The sequence below is a fragment of the Sciurus carolinensis genome, unplaced genomic scaffold (assembly GCF_902686445.1).
Source record: "Sciurus carolinensis unplaced genomic scaffold, mSciCar1.2, whole genome shotgun sequence".
Taxonomy (NCBI): Eukaryota; Metazoa; Chordata; class Mammalia; order Rodentia; family Sciuridae; genus Sciurus; species Sciurus carolinensis.
This window is the reverse complement of record NW_025920128.1, coordinates 609,356-623,708: the sequence shown is the minus strand read 5'-3', so window position 1 is coordinate 623,708 and position 14,353 is coordinate 609,356. Positions and strand designations below refer to the sequence as shown.

The window sequence follows — 14,353 nt, the reverse complement described above, 5'->3', positions numbered from 1 at the left end:
GACCACAGGCCTTAAGTCACGGAGTTTGCTTTCTTCCTTAACGATACAACATCCTTCCCATAACAGCAACGAGAGACACTTCGACCCTCAGTCTTACAGAAACAGCACAAATCTTGCTATATTTTGAAGGAACCAGATAAACAAAAATAGGGAAAATATTTTTAAAAATTAGTTGAAGCTCTTTTATACAAATTACTTACTTAAATTTTAAATTCTGTTCATAGCATTTCAAATGTTTTTGGATTGTGGGGTAGCAAGAAGTAGAACTGAATTTTTGTTACAGAACTATGAAAAAAAAATCTTAGTATTTTCGGGGGATTAATAATATCCCCAACCACACTAGCATTACTTGATCTTGTAGCTGTAGAGAATGATTTCCAGGATCCGTCAGTGAAGACCTCTCTGCCCCGCGCACGGCAGGCAGGGGGCACACTGCGGGAAAGCCTGGGGGCCGTCTAGAGTCTCCACGTTTCAAAGCCAGGAGTCTTCGGACAGGACCCAGCTGATGCTCATCACACTCAGCGGCCGTCTCCGGAGATGCTGGAGATACGGGGTCTGTGTGGTTTCCTCAGACTCTATGCACTTCAAACACAGGTCACATGTACAGGAGCATCTTTACGCTGCTTTCCCAGATTTTTTTTTCTTTCTATGCATCATCTGGATATTTTGGCACTGAAGCCCATGGGTGCACCCTTGGGGATCCTCATTTCTCTAAAGCTTTCCGACTCCTTTAAAAATCTATTTGCTTGACTGTTCCTAACGAATGCAATGACCAGAGCAGTGATTCTAAAATCCCGCAAGCCAGAACTCGGGAGGGCGAAGCGTGTTTGGGAGCAGACGTCTTCCATACGCGTCTCCTTCCACCCTCTGCTTTGTGCCCGGAGGCTGGCGCCACCGTCCCCCGCCCGCCCCTGACCGATGGAGCAGGCGAGGGCCCTGCAGCTGAGGCCTGGCACCCCTCCCTCCCCAGGGCAGCCCTCCAGCTCCTACGGCACCTCTGTGACTTGGGAGGTGAGCTCCCAGGGACAAGGGTGATCCACCTTCCTCCTCTCGGGTACGAGTTCGGATTCTGGCTTAGAGCCACCTTCCTGCGTCCCGACCGCCTGCCACCACGGGGTGAGCAGACCCTGGGGCAGCGGCCGGCCCTCATTTCTTCATCTGTAGAACGTGGATCATCAGAATTCCTCCCCTGCAGGCTGATCCTGAGGATCGACCGATGCCTGGGTAAAGCCTCCCCTCCCCCGAGAGTGGTCAGCTCCCTCCGACCAGAGAGGCGGCATGGACCTGGCCAATGGGACGGCGGTCAGGGAGTTCCTGCTGCTGGGCTTCCCGGGCGCGCGGGCTGCGCCGGCGCTGTTCACGCTGTTCCTGGCGGTGTACCTGCTCTCCCTCCTGGGGAACACCCTCATCATCTTCATCGTCCTGGTGGAGCCCACGCTGCAGACACCCAGGTACGTTTTCCTGGGGAACCTGTCCTTCCTGGAGATCTGGTACACCACGGCCACGGTGCCTAAGCTGCTGGCCACCTGCCTGTCGAAGGGCGCGGCCATCTCTGTTTCCGGCTGCATCGTCCAGTACTACTTCTTCTTCTCCATGGGGGCCACCGAGTGCATCCTGCTGGCGGTGATGGCCTACGACCGGTACGTGGCCATCTGCAGCCCTCTCCGCTACCCCCTCCTCATGAGCCTCGGGCTCTGCCTGCGGTTCGCGGCTGGGTCTTGGGCTGGGGGCTTCACTGCCCCTCTCCTGCCCACCGTGCTCATCTCTCGCCTCCACTTCTGTGGCCCCCAGAAGATCAACCATTTCTTCTGTGACTCAGACCCCATTTTTAAGCTTTCCTGCTCAGACACCTTCCTGGCGGAAGCCTTGGGCTACACCTGCAGCTCTGTGGTGATTCTCAGCTCCTTCCTTCTCACCATGTCCTCCTACGGCAACATTGTGGCCGCCGTGCTCAGGCTGTCCTCCCCGGAGGCCCGGAAGAAGACCTTCTCCACCTGTGCCTCCCACCTCACGGTGGTCACCATCTACTACGGCACCATCATCTTCGCCTACGTCCGCCCTCCAGCCAAGTACAACTTCACCATCGGCAAAGTCATCTCCGTGTTCTACTGCGTGGTCACCCCGCTGGTGAACCCGCTCGTCTACACCCTGAGGAACAAGGACGTGAAGAAGGCTTTCAGGAAACTTCTGGCACAGAGGAGATTCCTGTCGACCAGAAACAGGCAGGAGCTTTGAGACATCAACACAGACAAGCGACTGAGAACGGAAACTCAAACCCGTGCGCGAATGGTAAGTACAGAAAGCCGGAGGTCGCCGTGGATACCTTCTCAGGAGGCCCCTCTGCATGGGGCTCACAGGCTCCAACTGTGAACTCTGCGGAGAGCTGTTCCGCAGCTACTCTACCTATGACTGTCTTAGTACCGCGTCCCATGCCGGGAAGGTGGGCGACCCGGCTCCTGCCCACAGTGCAAGGGGAACGCAGGCCGGTTGAGTGCGGGTGTTCCCGCTGAGCATTTTCAGGACATGCTCTGACCAGGGACCCTGGGCCACAGATCTCTGTTAGATGGGGCAGGGGTCCTCCATCTGATGACCAGGTGGTCTGCTCCACACGCGGTCCTCTGTACCTCAGAGATGTGCCGTCTCCGTGGACGTTTCCTGAAGGCCTGTGTGAGTCGGACGTTTCTCAAGCTCGGATGCTGACTTGTTGATAAAGATGCAGCAAGTGATCTGTTAGAAAAAGTCAGTCGATCAGGGTTTTCCTGGGCAACCTAAAACCCTAAGTAAATGAGCTCTATTTCAAAATATCAGCAAGGATACACCCTGACTAAGATGTAGAGGCAGACACTGAGAATGGGCCATTTCACCTGGTGAGATACCCACTGTTAGATGCCTGTCAGTACCAAGGGGACCAGCAGTCAAGCAAAGGCCAGTCTCCTGCTGAGGGGAGACGGAGACCACTCCTGGCTTCCACACCGCCGGCCCTCTGCTGTCTGGGAGGGGCCTGGCCGTCCCCATGGGTGTGGGAGGGGGCCTGGCCGTCCCCGTGGGTGTGGGAGGGGGCCTGGCCGTCCCCGTGGGTGTGGGAGGGGACCTGGTCATCCCTGTGGGTGCCACACAGGAGCGCAGGCCACAGCCAGGGTGACGGGCCTGGAGTCCTGCACCAGCCTTTCAGCTCAGCCCTCCTCTGGCTGCTCCCTCTAAGTGGCACGGTGGCCCAGCAGGCAGAGCACCCCGAGGGACGGCAAGACCTGCCCTGGACTCTGGGCTGAGAACCTGCCCTGTAAGGAGGTCAGCAGCGGGTCAGTGAGCACACGCAGTCTCCAGAGGCGAGCTAAAACCAACTCAGCCACGGTGTTCTTAGTGACAAGGGAACGCACTAAATCAGGAGTTTGTGTCACATGCCTGTGTCTGAAAATTTTCTTAGAATGCAGCATGTGATTCTCTGGAGTCCACGAGAGCTATCACAACGCAGTTAGTGACTGCCTAGTCGGTTTTCACTTTCAAAGCAGTGAAGGTTCTTGGCAGCTGTCGCCAAGGTGACCTTTACATGTAAATGTGCGACGTGGGCCATGCAGCCTCTTCTCTAACCTGCTGTCAGAACATCAGAGTCAGGTGCCAACCAAGGATGAGGCGATGCGCGTCAGCGTGCAGCTGTTTCTGGGTCGCGCTGGGCTGAAGGAGAGGCCCTCAGCCTGCGGGTGGTGGAGCCTCCCCGCACCCGCCTTTTATTAGCTCCCTCGTATCTTGTGCACAGCCCACAGGCCACACCTGCATCCTCCCCTCATCCCCAGGTGCGCGGGGTCTGGGCCACCCCGAGCTGCCTGTGGCTAGAGAAGGAGGCTCGCTCTGCCCCGGAGGCTGCACCCTGAGGACTCACGAAGGAGCCCCTGCCGGCGGGTCCTTCATTTTCGCCCAGCGTTGTTTTGGAAACCCTTGGACGGCACACTTGGGAGCTGCAGGAAGTGCGGGCCCACTGGGAAGGTCAAACGTGGTGGGCATCAATTAGGTGGACGCCCTGGGAGGACGGCCCTGGAGTGTCCGTCTGTGTGACGGAGGCCTTCGTAAGGTGGAGTGGCAGCAGGAAGCAAAATGCACGCCCGCGTCAGGACCAGGTGCCATGTCCCGTGACCGTCCCGATACCCTCGTGTTCGATCAGAAGACTACACGTCCAGCTGAAGAAAACAACACGTCCAGGAGACGATAAGCCCAGGAGGGCGGTCCCTGGCTGCTGTCCAGCTCCTGACCCGAGACTCTGGGATGGCGGCCTGTACAGGGGTCCCTCCTGAGCTTCAAGCAGGGAATCACTGTAAAGCTTCCTTGTTTGGGTCGTACCTCACCAGGTGGTGCAGATCACTGAGTAGACGATGCCGTTTGACGTGTGGGCAGGGGATCCGCTGGAGTGTCGGAGCTGAAGGACTGGAGTCCACGGGAGCCTCTGCCTCCCCGACGGCTGCCTCCAGGTTGCATTGTGGCTCGGGCCGTGGCAGAGGCGGCCTCGCCTGCACCCCACCCGCCGGGCCGTTGGCTCCCCTTGCTGGGCCACCCCGGCACAGCTCCCGAGAGCCAGGTCATCCCGGTCCTCACTACAGCTTCCCAGTGAACCGACACACTTTCGTCTCCACGGGGAGCAGCAGAACCCAGCTGTCCATGTCCTCGCTGCAGGTGCCACAGCGTCCTCCTCAGGGCCTGCCCCTCCTCAGGACGCCCTCCACGCTGCCCTCCGCGTCCCAGCCTGGGAAGCCGCCTCTGTCCTGCTCTGCAGACACGAGCGTCCTGTCCTGCTGCAGAGCTGGCCCCGACCTGGAAGCCCTGCCTGGCCTGGCCGTGTTCTTTCTTTTGCAGCGTTGAAGGACCGTGACAGCCCCGTCACCACGCACCCGCCATGCACCCCCAGGCCATGGCACCCGTCGCAGGTCCCGTGCAGGACTCTGCTGCCAGCACTGGGCTGTGCTGCTCCTCAGCGCCTCCAGCCTGCCTTCCTGCCTGGCCACCTGCTCCGGCTCCCCTGCTTACGGCCAGGGACCCTCCACTCAGACCTTCTCGGTCACAGTCGCATATGTTTCCATTGCTGGTATGGTTGTGGGATCTAATCACGTTGTCTTATCCACTTCTCATGTAGACTGTCAAAAGTCTCACAAAGCAAAGCCAAGGGGAATATTGGGAGACCTCGGTTCTTCCCCGTCCCTGTACCCTGTCTAAAGTGCTCCCGGGGTCTTCTGGGTTTCATTGTGAAGCCCAGAGAAGGCAAAGCTCACGAAGAGGCATTCACGATCTTTCCTACGAAACCCTGGTGCTGCACGCCAGCCAGCGTGGGACGTCACTTCATGATGGAGGTGAAGCAGGCTCGGTGGCAGGCTAGGAGAGGTTTCCTTCTGCCATGTGGGTTCCATGTGATGCTCTCTGTTTCTCAGATTTCCCGCGCATTGGACAGTTTCTGATTTCTGCTGTTTCAAAAAAGGCCTGCAACAAATACACTTGGACAAAGGATGTTATAAGGGAGTGTGTGCATGTGACTGCACAGGTGTGTGTGTGTGTGTGTGTGTGTGTGTGTGTGAGCCTCAGGCGTGATTATCTATTGATTAAAAATTACTTAATCAATAGATAAATTAAGTTGAATTTTGTAATCCTCTTGAATTCAAGGTTTCTGCTTTTATTAATATAGAAAATATTTTTCATTTGGTTGCAAATTTCAATCCTTAATATCATGAACTTTATATTTTCAGGAAATACCTTTCTTATACAATTGTTTTAAAAGATTTCATCATGTTTTGTTCTAGATTTTCTATCTCTCTTAAAAAGCTTACTTTGCCCTTAAGAAGTGATCACCTTGTTTACAATTTGATGCAATTAGATAATATTTTCAAGGTAAACATTCATTCACCTCAACATTATGTATCAAAATAAAATGAACCTTATAAAGAACAAAGAAAACCCCATGTCCTGCCTGGACCCCAGCTGGCCTCCTGCTCACTGTGCACCCTGTGCTGGAGAGGGCTTTGCAGCCCTTGGTGGAGGCAGCTGGCCGCAGGCGCCGTCCAGTTCTTCTGCACTTGCTGGTTCCCACCGGGCCAGCTCTGGCTGTTGCTGAGCTTGCTCTGTGGGTTGCCATGGTTATGGGTGTGCCCATGGCTCGCTGGCTGCAGTCAGCTTGCTCCTTGGGTTCTGAAGCTCTGCTGTGAGGGTTGCTCGTGCTGAGCTGATGGCTCTATTATTGCAGTCCCTGTTTATTCTTGTTGTTTTCTTTGGGTTAAAATCAACGACCACAGGCTTCTTTGATTACTGTTTGGGTCGTATATATTTCCATTCTCTTACTTCTAACTTACTTACACCATTACATTTAAAGTGAATTTTTTTGTTGACAACATATACTTGGGTCATTTTAAAAAGTCTATTCTGACAATATCTGCCTTTGACTTGTTCTTTTAACACTACTGGCATCTAATGTAATTGTTGATATAATTGATATTAAGATTATAAATTTCTTATTTAATTTCATAATTTTAAATCATTTTTATGAATAATGTTTTAATACACAGTTTATATTTAAATATTTTTAAATGAAAAAGGAAGCAGTTAAGCCCTTTTGCCTGGTATAAATGTTTTAATTCAGATCATAGCAGTTCCTAAGTTCGGGTCTTGAAACACTGTACGTCAAAAGGCAGTGAGAGCGGACTCGCTGGCGAGGGGCCGGCACGGCTGTTGTCTCGTCTTGTGATTTCACTCCTGGAATGGTCTTGTTACCCACGGCTCAGTCCTCGTCCCAATGCCTACCCAATAATGGAGACAGTTTTGAGAAAAAAAAAGAAAAAGAAGTCACGCTGCTTGGTTAGCAGAGGAGAGACAGGAGACCCCGTCCCAGGGGCTGCAGTCCAGGGGTGCCCTGGGAGAGGCTGCTGCTTAGGTCTCCGGGTGCTGTGCATGTCTGAAGCACTTCTGTGCAGTGGTGTGTGAGCGCAAGGGCAGCTGAGCAGTCCTAGGACGCTGGGACGGGAGGAATGCCAGGCCCCCTGCCCAGGGTTAGGGAGGGGGAGGGGGAGAAACCCACGTCAGGCTTGAAATGACCCAGAGGCAGGGTGACCATAAGGTGGGCCCCTGTTGGACCCAAACCCTGGGCTGTGCAGGGTGTTTGATCCCATCACGTCTGACATCCCAGGGAGAACGGAACCCTCCTCACAATGCCGGCATTTGAACGGATCAGCGCCCGTGAATCTCAGAAGGCGCCCACCTTCTCAATCTGAAACAAGGAGGGGAGGGAAAACTGAGGTTTCTGGCAGTCAACTTCTCTTTGCTGTGATGAATACCAGAGGAACTAACTCAGAGGAGGAGTGGGTTGTTCTGGTCATGGTCTCAGAGCTTTGAGTCCATGGTTGACTGGCTCCCTTACTGCGGGCCTGAGGTGAGGGAACCTCGTGATGGGGAGGGCGTGCGGGAGTGAGCCGCTCGCCCAAGGCAGCTGAGAAGCAGGGATGACTTATTGTCCCCAGGGACCTGCACCCTTGGACTAGGCCCCGCCTTCTGCAGGTTCCACCCCTCCCAGTGTCCATCCCGCACTGGTGAGGCCAGAGCCTGCATGATCCAATCACCTCCCAGAGCCCCACCTCTGAGCTTTCCTGCACTGGAGGCCAACCTTCAACACATGAGCCTTTGCAGGGGACACCGCAAATCCAAACACAGCAATGAGGTGCTCTGCTCTGCTGGCATTCAGCAGGCGCACACACAGACACACACACACAGAAGTGGTCTCATTCTTCCAGACCCCGTCTCTGCTCAGGATGTGTCCGTGAGTATTAAAACGTGTACTGGACATTAGCACTTCTGCCTCCTGCTCCATGGCAGGGTGGGGTGAGAGGCCCTCCACGCTTACATTTCCTGCGGAGGGAGAGCTTCCTGAGCCCTGGGATCGGCGCTCACTTGGCTCGATGAGGTCGGAGGACCAAAAGGAAAGGTGGCTTGGTGCACACCTGGGCACAGTCAGTCCATCTCCTCGAGGTCCTCGGCTGGAGGTAGCAGGAGGTGGCTCCCTGACCTAATGGGCACTGAGTCAGTGCAGCCGACCAGGACGCCGTCGACGGGCTTTGAGGTGCAGTAACGGACCTTCCTCTTCCACTGTGTGCACACAGCGTGCTCACTATGTGCAGCCCTGACGTGGCTGAGTGGTTTCCAGTTCCACCCTGATGGATTCACTTGTAATCAGAAGATCAATTCTCCTGTGGGAGCTCGGAGACAGCAAGGGCCTCTGCACTCCTTTGGGAAGTAAAAAGTAGGATGAAACTGCAATCAGGAAATGTTTCCCAAATTCCCTCAAAAGATGTGCATGTGTGCACTTCTGTGTGTGCAAGCTCAAGAACACACATGCAATATACAGTTCATATATGTGCACAAAAATGTGCATCTGTACACACAGACATGCACACACATCTACAGGTCCACACAAACTCACAGTGATGTTAAAGATGGATTTCTCATGATGTACAAATTTGTATTTCTATATTTTTTTTCTTCCAATTCTTCTGCAGCTGGCAAATTCAAGACTGCTGTTTCTATACCTCTGTCACTGTCCCCCAAATCCATGAAGGCCTCTGATGAATGCCCATCCTTCTCTCCTTCTCAGGATACGGTCCACCTGCTTTTCTTTTTTCTTTCCTTTTTCTTTTCCTTTTAATCAATTTTTGCTGAGTATGCACTGATTTTTATGTGTGTGATAATGTGTTTTTATTTCGAATCTGAAGATTTTTTTAAAAGCCCTAAAAACTTAAAAATATCTGCTAATTTTTTTTAAAGTTTATATTAGGGGGAAAAGAAAAAAATGATACTGAGAAACAGTATCTTTCATTATTGAAGAAATACAGTTATTTTTTCTAACATGGCCATTATCTTGAAGACCAGAAGACACACACACACACACACACACACACACACACGTAGGTACATTAACCTGACAAATCAAACTACATTATTATTATTTGCTTAAATGAGAATATTCACAGGTAGAAAAAGCACAAAGTCAGGCAGCCCAGGACTAACAGGGAAGTTCCGCAAAGTTAGGACCCAGATTCCTTCCATGTTGCTACTCTGCAGAGTTCTCCATGCCTCTCCTAACAGGTGAAAGAGGGTGAGAGAGAGTGCACAATGTGCCGAAACGCTGGGCACGATGACAGCGAGCTTAACACTGGGCTGTACCTGAAGACGGGAAAGAGAAAGGCACGGAGAACGGAGAGGGAGGCAAGGGAGACATAAAAAGTCGGGGAGAGGAGATGTCAGGTCACACCATTACAGGCGTGCATGTGGTCAGAGTGCACAATGAAAGGGGGAGAGATAGCAGGACAAATGAAAACGAGAAATAAGTGGAAAGTCCAATTACTTGAAGAAAATAATGAACTGATACAGAACGATGAAAGATCCCATAACCAGGGAAGAGACACCAGGGACGGCGAAAGCAGCCGCAACGCGGAGGAGACGGGTTTCCCAGCCGAGCCCGCGCTCGGATCTGCAGAGGTGCGGCCAGGCCCGCGCAGCAGGAGCCCCTGAGTGCTGAGCGCCGGCCGAGCGGCCGCCCCGTGGGACCTGCTGCTCCGGAGCCCAGCCGGCCCCTCCCGAGACCGCATCTCCGCCTTCCCGGTCTGCAGGCCCCCGGCCTCCCCGCACCCAGGCCACGGTCTCGCTCCTGAGCCAAGGGGACGCGCCTGCGCGCCCACCATCCAGCGAGAAGCGAAGCCGCAGGGGCTGTGGAGTCTGGGTACATGAAGGAAGCAGACCGAGAAGAGAATCGTTTAAAAGAGTCAAAGAAAAGGTGAAGGGCAGGATTTCAGATCTTCTGCACGGGAAGTTTAAGGTCGGCACTCTTCAATCTGACGCCACCTCCCATCTTCACTGAATCCCGGGGAAGTGCTGGACTCTCTCCAGCTGGCCGCCCGGCCTCCCGGCCTCGTCTCCACCCAGGCTGGTCTAAGGGCTGTTACCGAAGAACACTTGGTGAGCGGCCCTGGGGAGGGGACTCTCCCTCACCGCCTGGGAGCGCATAGCGGTGCCCACGGTGAGGCAGTGCACAGGGTCCTGGGGCTTCCGAAATAGACGAGCCCCGGCCCAGTCGGCCAGCTCCTGCCCTGCAAGGGAACCGACGCCAGAGGCAGACACCTGCCGCCCCGTGGTGCAGCTCTGCCCCAGCCCCTGGTGGGGTCCTGCGCCTCTCAGCAGCAGGGATGGACAGGAGGCTGACGTGCGTGGGCGGTCCTCGACGGAGGGAAGGAATCTGGCCCTGGGCAGCACAGGGGCTGGGACTGGACGTTATGCTCAGAGAAATAAGCCAGACGCAGAGCGGCGAGCAGCAGGGCCCCAGGGCCAGCGTTTAAATCTGAGCTGAACCGAGAGCGGTGGTTCTAGGGAAGGGCAGGTGCAGAGGGAGGCTGAGTGGTAGGTCCAAGGTACTGTGTCCCAGTCTATGTGGCTTAACATCGTGGTTGCAAAGTATATTCTTCCAGCCACTCACAGCTCTATGTGAGTTTTCACTTAAAATTGAAGTTGATTCCATCGTTGTCATTTATTCTGCTGTGGATTTGTACTGTTCTGCTGATGGAATTTATGCTGTCTCAGATTTTTCTATGACAACCAGAACCTCAATTATAACTCTTATTATGCCTGTGACTGTAATTCTCACCCTTATGTGGGTTTTTCTTTTTGTGGAATAAGGAGAAGTGAAATTACTGTGTGTTAATAATGGTACAGCTTCATTTTGAGCAATATTTTAAATCAAAATGCTGCCTTTCCAACCTCAGAAACATAGTAATGAATTCTGTAGAAATGACAGGCAAAAGTCTCTAGAGCCCACTTCTTGGCCCCTTCAAACATACCCTGGAGCTCGGGCTCAGCGTGGTGGACTTCGGGGAGGAAGGTGTCCCTCTGACTGCAGCGGAGCACACCCCAGGGTGGGAGGGCCTCTCACCTGGACACCTCCCAGGGAGGCAGTACCGGAAGAGGCTGAGCAGAGCCAGCCGAGCCCTGAGGCTCAGAGCCAGGCTGCCGGTGGCTGCCACTCCAGCCAACGAGGGTCCACAGGGACCCGCACACTCCGTTGGAATTGCCCTCGACTCCTCCCTCAGTCCTGTTTCCCACAGGATGGGGCGGAGCACCGTGAGCACTATTTCAGGCTCACCGGGAAGAGGAGGATGTCAGACACTGAGCTTCTCCCTCACACCGGAAGGTTGAAGATTCAGGAGAAAGAAAACTTCAGGGCTTCTGATCCTTCCAGGTGAGTGAATCCTGGGGCTTCAGGGGGTAGGCAAGTAAGTGTCCATGGAAGGGGTCGTGTGGGCTGCAGAGGACCTGGCACGTCCAGAAGGTGCTGTCCCTACATGTCCATCCAGTCAAGCAGGAGCTGATTGATGTAACCCTGAATTTCCTTTGAAGTGTGCACTTTAATTATTTCAAGATTTAGAAACTTTTAAGTTGACACACTGGTTCATATTGACGGGTACAGTGTGATGATTCCAGGCACATATACAGCAGGAGATGATCTAATCAGGGCAGTAGGCATCTCTACCCCTGAAACGTTGGCTACTCTCTCCCCTGGGAGCCCTCGAGTGCTTGACTTTCCCCTGGGTTTTACTAGTAAGCCTGGAGACCACTTCAGCAGCGGTCAAGGCCGCCTCTGTTTTGAGATGACATCTGATCCAGTCCCCTGAGGCGATGATGGCACAGAAGGTCATTGTCAGGAACCATGAGACTCCACACAGTTGTCTTCACACTGTTTTAACATGGACAGAAATGTAAGCATATTTATTAAAACTAAGAAAAGGTCACTAAGCATCCTTACTGGGAAAAATTAGATTCACATCAAATAACCAGTCATCTTGCACAGAGAATAATCGGGATAACTCAAAATGAACACAGAGAACCGGGCTCCATCCCATGGCTCGTGTGTGTGAACGAGCCCTTTCTTAAGCTTGCCAGACCTGATTTCCCTACATACACCTGTGCACGGCTGAAAGGCCGAGGGGCCTGAGGGGCACCTGGACTACAGCATCCAGTCAGTGTGGCCTGGGGGCACGCTGGGTTTGGTTGATAATATTATGCACATAAGGTAATGAGTCTATTTCTTGGGAATCACAAAATCCAAATTCTTCATTTTATAATAAGAAGAACTAGGACCAAAGAGAGCCACCAGAAAAATCTCTAAGTCAGCAAACATCAGCCGCAGCGGGCGCTGTTCCTGTCTGCGGGCCTCACGGGGAGGCTGTCTTTCCTTCCCGTCAGGTGAACTCACTCCTCAGGGCTGACAGCCGGCGCACACACAGGTCATAGCAGGAAGCATCGACCAAGCAGGTCCTTGGCATAGGATTATCTGGGGTTTTAAAAAAATCACCACAGGCTTGATTTCCAGGACAAAGAATTTCAGAAACACGGTGAGCAAGTGCGTGATTAAGATGAGAGCACAGTGTGACCGCAGGAGCGTGGTGGCCTGCTTGCTCAGGTCTGGCTGGTCACCGGAGGGAGAGGGCAGAGGAGGAAGGGAGAGGGGGAGAGAGTGGGAGACGGAGGGGGCTGAGAGCGGGACGTCTGCCGCACAGTGTGCTCGCAGACAGCCTCTGGGGCAGGAAGGGTGCACGTCCCCCGGACTCCAGGGCCTTCTCTAACGTAGTCGTCCATGACCACTGGTGCCTCTCCATTGTGATGGCACACCCAGTGACTGCAGATTTCTCCCTTCCCTTCCTTTATTTGTTCTAATTAGTTATACATGACAGTAGAATGCACTTTGACCTGTCATACATAAGAGGAGTATGATTTCTTATCCCTCTGGTTGTACACGATGTAAAATCCTCTTTCACTTTCTATCTCTCCTTTTTGACATAAGCAATTATTTTTATTTTACTTTTTGAACCCAGGGGTGCTTAACCACTGAGCAACATTCCCAGCCCTTTAAAAAATTTTTTTATTTAGAGACAGGGTCTTGCTATGTTGCCTAGGGCCTTGCTAAGTTGCTGAGGCTGGCTTTGAACTCTAGGTCCTCTTGCCTCAGCCTCCGGAACTGCTGGGAGTACAGGCATGTGCCACGTACCTGGCAAGCTTTCATTTCTATATCTTCTTTTAATAATAATCAAATAAAATGGAAACATTTTTACTCCCTGTGAAAATGTTACTATTAAAAACGAGATTATTTTGATATGATTCAATGAGTATTCCGTCTTTGACCAGCTTTGTAAGTTCATGGGTTATGCCAATGACTTTATTTTGAAGTTTAGATAATGATTCTGACACATTTAATAAAGCTACAGACATGATTAATAGATATGTAAAATTTCCAAAAAGAATATCTTTTTCCATTTTCTCCTGGATCTGCCTTCTCAGCGTGTGGTGCTGTACCTTGGAAGTGGCAGCCTGGGAAGCTCACTGGACCCAGTGTGCTGCAGAGCATCCTGGGAGGCTCACAGGACCAGTGTGCTAAAGAGCGTCCTGGGAGGTTCACTGGACCAGTGTGCTAGAGAGTGGTGGAAGCTCACTGGACCAGGGTCCTAGAGATCGGTGGAAGCTCGCTGGACCAGTGTGCTGGAGAGCAGTGGAAGCTCAGGGGACCCAGTGTGCTGGAGAGTGGTGGAAGCTCAGTGGACCCAGTGTGCTGGAGAGTGGTGGAAGCTCACTGGACCAGTGTGCTGGAGAGTGGTGGAAGCTCACTGGACCCAGTGTGCTGGAGAGAGGTGGAAGCTCAGTGGACCCAGTGTGCTGGAGAGCGTTGGAAGCTTAGTGGACCCAGTGTGCTGGAGAGTGGTGGAAGCTCAGTGGACCCAGTGTGCTGGAGAGCGTTGGAAGCTTAGTGGACCCAGTGTGCTGGAGAGTGGTGGAAGCTCAGTGGACCCAGTGTGCTGGAGAGTGGTGGAAGCTCACTGGACCAGTGTGCTGGAGAGTGGTGGAAGCTCAGTGGACCCAGTGTGCTGGAGAGAGGTGGAAGCTTAGTGGACCCAGTGTGCTGGAGAGTGGTGGAAGCTCACTGGACCAGTGTGCTGGAGAGCGGTGGAAGCTCAGTGGACCCAGTGTGCTGCAGAGCGGTGGAAGCTCAGTGGACCCAGTGTGCTGGAGAGCGGTGGAAGCTTAGTGGACCCAGTGTGCTGGAGAGTGGTGGAAACTCAGTGGACCCAGTGTGCTGGAGAGTGGTGGAAGCTCACTGGACCAGTGTGCTAGAGAGTGGTGGAAGCTTAGTGGACCCAGTGTGCTGGAGGGTGGTGGAAACTCAGTGGACCCAGTGTGCTGGAGAGTGGTGGAAGCTCGCTGGACCAGTGTGCTGGAGAACGGTGGAAGCTCAGTGGACCCAGTGTGCTGGAGAGCGGTGGAAGCTCAGTGGACCCAGTGTGCTGGAGAGCGGTGG

General features: G+C 53.3%; 1 protein-coding gene across 1 annotated transcript; it reads left to right on the top strand.

The window, feature by feature from the left end:
• Nucleotides 1-1,278: 1,278 nt before the first annotated feature.
• On the top strand, nt 1,279-2,235 carry LOC124973997 (olfactory receptor 11L1-like). Its single transcript, XM_047537581.1, has one exon. The coding sequence runs from the start codon at nt 1,279-1,281 to the stop codon at nt 2,233-2,235; it is 957 nt and encodes a 318-aa protein (XP_047393537.1).
• Nucleotides 2,236-14,353: the final 12,118 nt, after the last annotated feature.